This window comes from Parastagonospora nodorum, assembly GCF_000146915.1.
Source record: "Parastagonospora nodorum SN15 chromosome Unknown scaffold_4, whole genome shotgun sequence".
NCBI classification, from domain to species: Eukaryota; Fungi; Ascomycota; class Dothideomycetes; order Pleosporales; family Phaeosphaeriaceae; genus Parastagonospora; species Parastagonospora nodorum.
This window is the reverse complement of record NW_001884552.1, coordinates 1,572,877-1,584,090: the sequence shown is the minus strand read 5'-3', so window position 1 is coordinate 1,584,090 and position 11,214 is coordinate 1,572,877. Positions and strand designations below refer to the sequence as shown.

The 11,214-nt window shown below is 53.2% G+C and overlaps 7 protein-coding genes across 7 annotated transcripts; 5 read left to right on the top strand and 2 right to left on the bottom strand.

The window, feature by feature from the left end:
* Positions 1-30: 30 nt before the first annotated feature.
* Positions 31-844, top strand: SNOG_03319 (hypothetical protein). The gene is made up of 2 exons (XM_001793835.1): positions 31-108; positions 251-844. The coding sequence occupies exons 1-2, from the start codon at positions 34-36 to the stop codon at positions 707-709; spliced, it is 534 nt and encodes a 177-aa protein (XP_001793887.1). The 5' UTR covers positions 31-33; the 3' UTR covers positions 710-844.
* Positions 845-1,233: 389 nt separating this feature from the next.
* On the top strand, positions 1,234-1,991 carry SNOG_03318 (hypothetical protein; the record flags this gene model as incomplete). The annotated part of the gene is made up of 2 exons (XM_001793834.1): positions 1,234-1,396; positions 1,448-1,991. 2 exons carry the CDS (start codon positions 1,234-1,236, stop codon positions 1,906-1,908), a joined length of 624 nt encoding a protein of 207 aa, XP_001793886.1. The 3' UTR covers positions 1,909-1,991.
* A 159-nt stretch (positions 1,992-2,150) lies between these two features.
* On the top strand, positions 2,151-3,869 carry SNOG_03317 (hypothetical protein; the record flags this gene model as incomplete). Its single annotated transcript, XM_001793833.1, has 3 exons — positions 2,151-2,550; positions 2,624-3,016; positions 3,052-3,869. 3 exons carry the CDS (start codon positions 2,151-2,153, stop codon positions 3,867-3,869), a joined length of 1,611 nt encoding a protein of 536 aa, XP_001793885.1.
* A 546-nt stretch (positions 3,870-4,415) lies between these two features.
* SNOG_03316 (hypothetical protein) lies at positions 4,416-5,389 on the bottom strand (the record flags this gene model as incomplete). The annotated part of the gene is made up of 2 exons (XM_001793832.1): positions 4,416-5,145; positions 5,265-5,389. The coding sequence occupies 2 exons, from the start codon at positions 5,387-5,389 to the stop codon at positions 4,416-4,418; spliced, it is 855 nt and encodes a 284-aa protein (XP_001793884.1).
* Positions 5,390-5,972: 583 nt separating this feature from the next.
* SNOG_03315 (hypothetical protein) lies at positions 5,973-7,722 on the top strand (the record flags this gene model as incomplete). Its single annotated transcript, XM_001793831.1, has 2 exons — positions 5,973-6,109; positions 6,162-7,722. 2 exons carry the CDS (start codon positions 5,973-5,975, stop codon positions 7,720-7,722), a joined length of 1,698 nt encoding a protein of 565 aa, XP_001793883.1.
* Positions 7,723-7,825: 103 nt separating this feature from the next.
* On the bottom strand, positions 7,826-9,220 carry SNOG_03314 (hypothetical protein). The gene is made up of 2 exons (XM_001793830.1): positions 8,555-9,220; positions 7,826-8,506 (listed from the first exon to the last, which is right to left on the bottom strand). The coding sequence occupies exons 1-2, from the start codon at positions 9,116-9,118 to the stop codon at positions 7,952-7,954; spliced, it is 1,119 nt and encodes a 372-aa protein (XP_001793882.1). The 5' UTR covers positions 9,119-9,220; the 3' UTR covers positions 7,826-7,951.
* Positions 9,221-9,814: 594 nt separating this feature from the next.
* Positions 9,815-10,941, top strand: SNOG_03313 (hypothetical protein). The gene is made up of 4 exons (XM_001793829.1): positions 9,815-9,958; positions 10,014-10,250; positions 10,303-10,649; positions 10,699-10,941. Exons 1-4 carry the CDS (start codon positions 9,854-9,856, stop codon positions 10,874-10,876), a joined length of 867 nt encoding a protein of 288 aa, XP_001793881.1. The 5' UTR covers positions 9,815-9,853; the 3' UTR covers positions 10,877-10,941.
* The last annotated feature ends 273 nt before the right edge of the window (positions 10,942-11,214 follow it).

Here is an 11,214-nt window from a genome sequence, read left to right as displayed (position 1 = left end):
GAAGGTGCAATTAACCAGCGAGCCATAGCGTACATGCACAGTACAACACATCCTCATCCACACAACCACCAACACCATCAAAGATGGCCCGTACCAAGCAGACTGCCCGTAAGTACCACCTCATCTGCGCATCGCATCGCTTGCATCGTCGCCGCTGCTCGCTTTGGTGTTGCCACCATTGCGTTGCATCACGACTTTGCCCGACACCTGCACTGCACTTCACTTTCGCATCGATACTAACTCTTCTCAGGTAAGTCCACCGGTGGCAAGGCTCCCCGCAAGCAGCTTGCTTCCAAGGCTGCCCGCAAGTCCGCGCCGTCAACCGGAGGTGTCAAGAAGCCTCACCGCTACAAGCCTGGTACCGTCGCTCTCCGTGAGATCCGTCGTTACCAGAAGTCCACCGAGCTTCTCATCCGCAAGCTGCCCTTCCAGCGTCTTGTCCGTGAGATTGCCCAGGACTTCAAGTCCGACCTCCGCTTCCAGTCCTCTGCCATCGGCGCTCTCCAGGAGTCCGTCGAGGCCTACCTCGTCTCCCTCTTTGAGGACACCAACCTGTGCGCCATCCACGCCAAGCGTGTCACCATCCAGTCCAAGGATATCCAGCTCGCCCGCCGCCTCCGTGGTGAGCGTGGTTAAGCTTCTCACTTCTCGCACGACTCGACATGACAACACATTCGGGTTGATGATGGTTTCCGGGGTTGGGTCTTAAGGCGTTGTGGTTAATCATGGTTTACGGTTTTCAGCCTTTCTGGGCGCATCGAATGATGCTGAGCATGTAGTATATCCGGTCTCTCAGTGAAGGTCACTGAACGATATCACCCGAATCAACTGATTCTTACTTCAATCTACCTTCCCATACCTCGTGACTCTTTGCTCTGTTTGACTTGATCTTTGACTTTATCCGTGGCTCCATCCGCCGCCAAATATACAGTCGACGTGCCAGACACTGACAGCGCCCATACATTTTGGAAAAGCCTGCGTTGGTCATGTCGACTCGTGGAACCCGTTCTCACTTAATAAAGTAGACTCCGTCACGAGACCGGTCCCATGCGCTTACAATAGTGTTGCGCTGCATGAGCTCGATCAGGAGTCGCACCCGGGCCTGCTGGTTGCGATCCGAGACCCCGCATATGACGCTTTCAATGGGGCTACGACCAGACCGTTGCAGATGGTGTCGTATACAAATGGCCTTGCTTCAGACATATGGATGCATTCCCCAATCTGCACTTCAATATGACCTGGCAAACGGAGTTCTGGTCATGGATGTCGCCGCCGAGCGTGAAGCTAGGCTCTACACCAGCGGTGGGAGAGAAAGCACCGACAACCTCCAGGCTCAGCTTTTCGGCTGAAGGCAAGCCAACAGTCGTGAGCTTCCTGAGGCACTGTGGATGTCCATGTACTTGAAACATATCAGATGGGAGAAGCGCGTCTGCTAATGGTGCTATAGTCGCTGAGAAGACATTCCTTCAAATGCGCGCAATTGCCCCAGCGCATCCAGATGTTCAATTTGTGGCCGTCTCGCACAGCGATCAAGCTGCAACAGACAAATGGCTTGCAGCTTTGCCTGAGCCATCACGAAATACACAGCCGAATCTTAACATCATTATAGACGCGGACAGGGATATCTACGCAGCATGGGGTCTAGGCACTTCAAGCCTGTGGCACGTCCTGGGCAGCATACCTAGTGTGTCTAAGTTGGACAAAGAGGACGGCATCAAGGTGCGGTCGACCGAGAGCGGCAATCGATGGCAGACGGCGGGCAATTTCGCTGTAGATGGCCAGGGCGTGGTTAAATGGAGTAGGAAGGACGAGCGCGCGGACGACATGCCAGACTTCAACGAGGGCGTGGACGCTGTACTTGGAGCGAAGTTCACCCGCTCTGGTGTCGGCGAAGCAATGCAGGGCTGAAGCTTGACCGCCACATTGGGACTCAAGTGTATCTACCGAGAAGAACATTTAGCTCTGACATGTCTATATCATTATTTCTGCAACTCCTCTTGTCTCGTAATGTACACGCATATTCAATGTTTGATTCGCGCGTCGGCATGTGACCTCACGACTGCACGCGGAAGCGCGCCAGCATAAGGAGCGCGTCAGGCTGTCGCCACACAATCGCGTCACCCGCTCCATGGCTAGACAACAATGGCGACATGGCCGCATCCACCGCCCAGCCGATGAACCCGCCCAGCGAATATGGCTCTGACGTTGAAATACCCTCTGTCGCTGCCGTGAGCGACTACGGATCAGATACGGGTTTCGAAGACATTGACGAAGACACCATACTCGCTGGGGTGCTGGAGACGATCCAGACGGCCAGGCCGACCGCGAGAAGCCGCGTGCTACCTAGCATTGAATTTGAAGAGGGCGAGCGTGAGGACGAAGATCAAGATGTGGACGGCTTCGTACAGGTCCACCGGCCCACGCTGCTGCGCGTTGCAAAGGCTAGGGACAAGGCCACGAGCGTTGCTCCCGCTGGAACAAGGCGAGAGATGCAAAGCTCGCCGCTTCGAGGACACGAAACGCTGGAAGTCGAGTACGACGAAAGATCGCGTCGGGCGTGGAGTGGTATGTAGACGCAAAGGCGTGCTGGGTTTCCAACAGACTGACAACTAACAGCGTCTAGTCCCGCTTGAAGAGCCCTCCTCACAATCGCCCACTCTCACGTCCTCGCGCTTCAATTCAATTGCCTCGCCATCGCGCACAGAGTGGCCCCTCTCCACGCCTCAGGCGGTAGATAACGCAGACCACGACACACGCCCGCCTATTGAGCGCTTTCGCACTAAGCCCAAGAAGCCGCTCTCCGTCACAGATCTTGTATCGCCAGCATGGTGTGAGCTGCAATACTTTTACACCCTCAGCAAGTTCGGACGCAAGCCGCGCACGCAAGCCATGCGGACGGGGTCTAAGATACACCAGAAGCTCGAGGACGAGGTGCACACCACAGTGCCAGTCCAAGTGCAGACCAAAGAAGACCGCTTTGGCTTGCGAATGTGGAAACGCCATATCCGGGTCTGCGGTGTCTGCGCGAAACGGGTCTGACTCGTGAGCTAGAGGTCTGGGGCGTGTTAGAGGGCCAAGTCGTCAACGGTGTCATTGACGAGCTGTCTTACCAGTGTCCGGATCCTGTCTTCGAAGAGCAGTTTGGGAGCGAGGACGGACAGAACGCGACTGGTGGTGTCGTCCCGCTGCCTCCTGGTCAAATGAGCATTACCCAAGCATTTGGGAAGACTGCATCGCAAGACGGCGACGGCGATTGGCTAGGTGGCCTGGAACCTGATCGGCAGGTCTATATTGCAGATGTCAAAACACGCTCGGCTCGGTCACTGCCCTCGGGTGCCTCTTTGCGGCCGACATGGATGCAACTGATGCTTTACCGCAAACTTCTCGAGTCGCTTTCTTTGAATACAGTCGATGCAGAGACTGTTTTTGGAAGATACGACGTGATGCCGCTAGAGTCTTTCACATCCATTTTCATGGACCAGATTGGCGGTATTGGACCTGACAACGAAGCCACCAGTTACCCGAATCTTCTCTCCCTGTGGGCTCTACTTGTCACTGAGATGCAAACCACGCTTCCACCAACTAGTCTGTCTCCCATACTACGTGCTGAGTTTCGCTACGCGAAGACTGGCGATGTCATTGGCAGCGAGCTGACTGTATATGAAACTGATGTCATTGACGCGTACATCTCCGAGGAGATGGCTTGGTGGAAGGGCGCAAGGGAGGCAAAAGGGGTTGAAATGGAGGAAGCATTCAAGTGTAGGATATGTGACTTTGCTGAGTCCTGCTCATGGAGAAAGACGAAAGTGGAAGAGGCAACAGAAAAGAGTCGGCTGAGAAGGCTTGCGAGGGAAAAGAGCGCTGTCTGAGGGTATGATTGAGCTACGACAGCTGGGTGGTACGTTAGTACTGACTGTATATTTTGATGATTCACGATTTGTTTGAGCATTATCCTGACATTACGACTACTTCAAGTCAACGTTCCCTTTCGTGATTTCCTGCATTTTCATCGTGACGTGACGTGACATAGCAGGCCTGAAACACGAATCTTGAGACCATGTAGTCACCAGATTGATCTACCAAAGGTTGAAACGGCCCCGGTCGGCGCTATATACGCGCCTCCATCCGGTTCTTCGAGAAGGTCATATGCAAACGAGTGCACCCAGTCCACACATGTGCAGTTCCTACTTTGAACTCGGTACCTGGTATGGACCGTATCCCGGCCTTGGAAACTTTGGCGTGCCATCTTCGTTCCACTCGAACTTCTGCGTACGAATCGTTCGAGCACCCCAGCCATTAGTGGGATCCCGCATTCCATGGTAGACAATCCAGTCCTCCGTACCGTCGGGAGAGGTAGTAAAGCTAGCATCTACAAACCTGTCAGTTCCATGAGGATGTATCGTGCGCAGTGTGACTTACGGCCGACCCCCACCCACCTCCTCCTTTGGGTTTTGATAAAAGACGGGATATGGGTGTTTGCGCCAATCGCTTGGGTTCATTGGGTCATCTCCAACCAGCTCGAGCTGGGCCAGGCAGTAGTTTCGGGTATCGGAACGTCCAGCGCTGTAAATGATGAAGTTTTGACCAGTCTTGGGGTTGGTGAGTTGCTGGGGACCTTCATTGGAAGACAGACGATCGTTGCTTGCGCGACCGAACGGTGTCTTCTCCCAGGGGTATTCTGGGACGGAGATGATTTGGCGTTCTGAAAACGGTGATGAGACGGTCCACGGATTTTCCATCTTCGTGATGCAGAGATTGGCTGGCCATCCGTCGTACTGGCGATACCAGCAACTATACACGTGGTATAGATCATTTTGAGGCCCGTGAATGAAATATGTTCCATCAATTGCGAACTGATCGTACGTGTTGAGCTCTCCCTTGAATTCCCACTGGGCGTCCCAAGGGTTGGAGCCTTTGCCCTCGACCACGTACATGCGGTGGTGGACGGCAGGGCAGTTATACTCACACCACATCTCCACTTCAGGAGGAGGAGAGTCGTTGCGAGGATCGGCCGTGAAGATGGCGTACCAGTTGCCATTAATCTCATGAATCTCGGGTGCCCACAGATCAGTTGAGTAGTTCATGCCTGGCGGAGGCTGGAAGACAAGCTTGGACTCGGCATTGTTCCAGTCTGTCAACACGTCACTACGGTAGACGGTAATGTTTTGTGTATTAGTAAAAGTTAGATAATAGTGGCCATCGTGGCGGAAGACCCAGCTGTTGCAATTAGTCTCAAGGAAGCTCATGGGGACGGCTCAACGTACGGATCCGCTCCTACGCCCTGCAAGATCGGGTTTTCGTAGATGGATGAGTTGAATGAGTTAGATGGCGAGGAATACTGGCATATGCCGAGGGCAGCAAGAGCTGCAATGAACAAGAGCTTGAACATGTTGGCAAATGAAGAAGAGTGTAAGTGTGGGGACTCAGGATGAAGAGGGGAGGTTCAAGGAGGGGAAAAGCCAGAGGATTCTTGTGCGGAGACTGGCCGGGGTCAGTACGGACGAGTATGTATAATTAACAGCCAAAGCACGACTTAAGGTTCCTATAGTGTGTGTTGTGCAAAGTTACGGCGGAAGCGGCTAATTACCCAAGTCGGCGTGCTTGTACGGGCCCCGCCAGAGTCATCCTGTCAACACACCCATATTGTAGCTTTACATGGAATCAAGCGAAAGTAGCCCCCAGCTCTTCAGCTTCGAATCAACCTGATACACCACGGAGCCTGATATCTTCAGAATAATCCAAATGCGACGTAACATGCGAATCGCTAGGCGAAGTCACGTAGGCTTGGGTTTTGCATGCAAGTGAAGCTCAAGAGTTTGGCTGTTCCTACGTGACGTCGCTCACTGCGGAGCTTGAGAGAGCTCCCCGCGTTTTGGAGCTGCACGCGAGTCAGTCGCATCGTGGGCTTGGCGGAACTTTTCCATCAGCTAGCAGGTGCTGGATTTGGCAGCAGTGAGGCCATCACCCTCACAATGAACAACCAGCAGTTCCGGCGGCTGTTGCTGAGCGAAACGCCGCGTCAGGATGGCGACAAGGGCAAGTCTCCTGCTGCCAGCACGCCCAAGTCTGTCTTGGGCGCGCGCAAACACTCGAGCATGCCCATGACACCGTAAGGGCTCCCAGCCATCGTCTTCGCATGATATTCGCTGACAGTCACATAGCCGCCAAATCGGCAAGGGCTCGGTGCAGGCCGACTTTGCGCGCCAGCTCGCCGAACGCAATGCCAAAGCCAACCCACAGAAGCAGGGCCGCGCCTCCGCCCCCAAGGGAACTAAGCTCGCCGCGGGCTACACCGACCGCACCAAAGGGCGCGTGGATCTGGAGGACAGCGAGATCGCAAAACGCGTCAAAAATCTCGAAGACGCGATGAAGCTCGGCGAGATCGACCGCGAAACCTTCGAGAAGCTGGTCCAGGAAATCACGGGCGGAGACGTCAGCACTACACATCTGGTCAAAGGACTGGACCGGAAACTGCTGGAACGAGTTCGGCGCGGGGAGGATGTCTTGGCCGGTGAGGTGGAACAGGCGGAAGAGGAGGTAGACGAGGCACCAGAGGAGTCCCCAGCTGTCGAGGATGCTTTCGACGAGCTGGCCGGTGAAGACATTGGCCCGATCGTGCGCCAGAAGGCAGACAAGAAGGGCGAAACGATGAAATCACCTCCGCCCCCAGTCGCTGGCGTGAAGCGAAGCAGGAACGACATCCTGAAAGACCTCAAGAGACAACGAGAGGAAGCCGCCGCGGCTGCCGCAGCTGAGCACGAGAAAAGGTTCCCAAGCTTGGGACCTGGCTTCCGCAAGATCAATCCTCAGGGTGAGACATCACGAATCGAGGTCGACGAAAAGGGCCGCGAAGTCTTGATCGTCACGGGCGTAGATGGCAAGGAGAAGAGGAAACTCAGGAAACAGAAAGTCTACGAGCAGCCTGCGCCTGAAATTCGGAATGACATTGACGATCCGAAGAAACCCATCAACATGCACAATTTACCAGAGCCGAAAAATGATGAATCTGAAGACGACGACATTTTCGCGGGAGTTGGTTCAAACTACAATCCCCTGGCTAATCTCGGCGATGATGATGATGACGACGAAGACGAAGACGATTCTAAGGAAGAGGGTGAGAGCCCGAAGCAACCAGTCGACACTGCGAAGGCTCAAACAGGGGTGGAATCTGAGGAGACCAACGAACCACACCAAGAGCCTAGCGAACCTGTTCCAAAGAGCTCAGCAAGTACTGCGCCAGTCAAGCGTGACTACTTCAAGTCTGTCACACGCGAATCAGCTGACGCCTCTGACCTCTCTGTGGCCGATGCCACAGTACGCGCCGCCCTAGCAAAAGTGCGTAATCTCGACGAAAGCTCTACGCTACTTCAGAACCTCTCTTCAAATGATCCCAATGACCCTGAATCGAAAGAAGCTCGCCTCAAGAAGCGTGCTGCTGAGCTCGCAGCTTCGGATCGAGACATGGAAGACATGGACCTTGGTTTTGGAGCATCACGATTCGACGATGCCGACGACATGGAGAGGGAGGGTGAAAAAGTCAAGTTCAGTCAATGGAAAGGACTTGGTGCAGAGGACGACGAAGAAGATGCTGAGGGCGGCGGAAGAGATGCGAAGAAGCAGAGGAAGCGCGGTACTAAGAAGAAGCGTGGTGATAAAAACAAGGCAGAGGACGTACTCAATGTCATGGAACGACAGAAGGAGAAGAAGAAGACACTAGGTTGATAGAGCCATAGGCTCTATGGCTACGGCATATTTCAACGCACCAACTCTAGCAATGAATAGTGATTGAATAATGGCTAACCTGGAGGATTTCACGGAATCTGAATTTAACCAAGGTGGTTCCATAAAGCATTGAACCCCATCATACTACACTATACGGCTTCTTTTCAGTATGTAATACTGCCCAAAGGGCTTCAAGCTATCACCTCTACGTAGGAAGATGTAAGTCCAGTCACGGACCAGCACCAGGCCTGATCGATTCTCTAATAGGCACGGCGTAATCTCGTGCGCCTTCAGTACTGAAAACAACAACCACAGAGTTGTCGGTCAGCCCTAGTTCCCCCTTATTCTCTCGACACACTTGCTTCAAGGCGGTCAAAGTTGCTGCACCACATGGTCCGACCTTGACGTGTTGACTGTGAAGATATTGCAGGTCATGGTGGACATCGACATCAGAAACTGTAACACTTGCGTCGATACCTTCTTTCAAAACCTTCCACGCGGTCGTGGAAACTGTCCCGCAGTTCATGCCGTTCATGATGGTATGGCCTGTCGCGATAGGAGTGATTTCCCCAGCCTCCAAGCTTGCCTTCAGACTTGCGGCAGTGTCGGGCTCTACTGTGATCACTGTTGCAGAAGGTTCCTTGCTCTTGTAGTGCATAGTGACAGCTTGCGCCCACGATCCTACACCAACCGAGGCTATGGCGTGAGTTGCTGAATGGACGCCCATGGCCGCTAGCTGCCTGTCTGTCTCGGTGAGCATTGTTGTATATCCCTCCACCACCCACTATTCCAGTCAGCATAGCTATAATTCTAGCCAGACTCATTGAATTACCTCCGGTATCTCCTCATAGCCTTCCCACGAGACGTCCATGACCAGCAGACCATCTCTGTCCGCCTCTTCTCTCGCTTTCTTGATGGAAAAGTCGTAGTCTCCGGTCACTACCACAACTTTGGCGCCTTCGCTCTCAATCTTCCGCTGTGTAGCTTCGTCCATAAAGTCTGGCACAAATATGATGGCGGTGATCCCCAAGTACTTGGCCATTCTAGAGACGGCTCTTCCCCAGTTGCCCTCAGTGCAAGTGACAAGGCGAATACTAGCCTGCCTTGCAGCCGTGCCTAACTCTTCCAGGGTGCTAGTTGGCGGAAGATTACATCTCGCGGCGACCGCTTTGAATACAGCCCACGATGCCCCAAGAATCTTGAATGCGGGTAATCCCAGGCGATTAGATTCGTCCTTGAGCAGAACATGACCAAGTCCAAGTTCTTTTGCAAGGCTCGGTAGAGGGATGAGCGGAGTGACTGCATAGTCTGGTAGGTTACGGTGAAAGGGCTCGACCTCAATGTTGGTTTTGGTTTCGTTGTAGACCCAGGAGGCAGCGGATGAGTTCAGAAACATGGTGAAAGTGAGAAACAAATTGTTTGCGAAAGCAATAAAGGTCTAGCAGCAGTACGCAGGCGGCTTTTAATGCTTTCACGTCTGTAGTTGCATATGTTCGATTATAGAGGAAGGGCGCAGCTGTAACCCTGGGGGAACTAGCTTCACGATCTCAAAAACATGCTGGGCCAGGCTATGCCGGATTGCCCAATGGAAAACATGCAGTCCTAGGGCGCACCAAGTAGCGGCAAAATTCGTGCCCGCTCTCACCTACACGACATTAGCTAACAGTGTTTAGAGGTATGCTCATTATAAGCTTAGGAGAGCCTAAGCATATACGCAGCTCTAAAATAATTTACTTAATTCTATGAAAGAAATCTTTAAAAATATACAGGCTACCTCGTTGCCTCCTTTTGTTAGGAAAAGGCAGGCATGAATTTTGCCGATGCCTGGTGGGCGCAGGTTGCAGCACATTAATCTAGAGCTCCAGTGGATAATTAGCAATCCACGTGTCGTCTCCAAAGAGCCAACAGAGACAAAACCATGGCCTTGAAGTGCATCACGGCATCTGATCTGTCGCCAACTGCTCCAATGCGACTGCTTCGACTTTATGAATCTTGTCGGCGCATTATCGATAAGCGGACCGAGGTCATGCGGCGAGACGCATACGTCACCGGGACAGCTCCCTTGCCAGGCACACCACGACTTACATGTGCTGAACAAGTTCTCAACTTTGCTACTCTTTAGCACTGAACAATGCCACACGCACACTCACCGCCGCAGACAGCACTGCAAAACATACCCAAGGTAGTGGTGCGTCCAGCCTGGGAGAACATTGTCGCTTGTTCCTACTTACCAAAGGTAGTCACCCTGAAATCAATAACAGATTTAACAAAGGGCTAACAACAATCAATAGGGAGTTATTTTTTTTGTTGCGCACCCGTTCCTCTACCCGTTACTGAAGGCTCGCCTTCTTCCTGCCTTCCTGCTGAGTGCCTTTATCATCCTGAACCTGTTCTTTTGGACCTATCTCCCACAAGTCGCATTTCTTGCGTTATTCCAACACAATGGGAGTGCATGGGTCAACGGAACCTTTCTGGTCTTGGGCGAAGGAGCTGCTGTAGTAGCAATACTGTTTGAGTCGTTCCTGGTCGTGAGTGCTCAAATGTGACTATTGATTTTGAAAGGCATATTGACGTGCGCAGGACGAATCGCAAGTGGACATATTCGATGCCGTTCTGGTCTACAAGGGCTACGAGGACCTGGTCCGCCAACATCGACCTGTCTCCGAAGACTCTCTAAATGACCCTGTCCGCCGCCTCGGCAAGCCTGCGCGGTCGTGTGTCTACGCGCCTTTCTCGTTTCGCCAGATTGCAGAGTTCATACTCTTGTTGCCAGTTAACTTTGTACCATATATTGGGGTTCCAATATTTCTCCTGCTGACAGGATATCGTGCGGGACCTTTCCAACACTGGAGATATTTTCAGCTACTTGGCTACGATCGCAAGCAGCGGAACGGACATGTGTCGCAGAGACGGTGGCAGTACACCTGGTAAGCATACTGATCCTACATGAAGTGTCCAGCTGACGAGATCATCTAGGTACGGCACTGTTTATCTGTTCATGCAGCTGGCTCCTCCCTTCAGTATGTTCTTCTTGATGACAGCGGCGGTCAGTTCAGGGCTGTGGGCGGCGGACCTGGAGAGAACGCGAAGGGGGCAGGAGGCGCAGATCACACAGTCTCCCGAGTACACGGACGAGCCAGATGCCACCGTGTGATGGTCGCTGCGTTGCGCCTGCGATGTATTTACATAGTCTTTGAAGCAATCCTATCCTGAAGATGCTCACCAGGATGCCAATGTGCACAGCCGGCCACTTGCTTCAGAAGTGCGGATCTGTTGCCGACCCCTGCATGCGTCGGCGCTAGTGTCGCACGTGCCTCTAGGCTACAGGAAGCTGCCACCTGCAGTGCAGGTCGTCATGGCCGCTCTAGCGCGTCGCAAGCTCCCCGTCCCAGCCACTCCACTCAAGCTCAGCTGCTTCCCCAGTCACCCAGTCACCCACCCTCTCCATTCACCGCTCCACATACACCCCCATCACAATTCATCCTGTGGAAT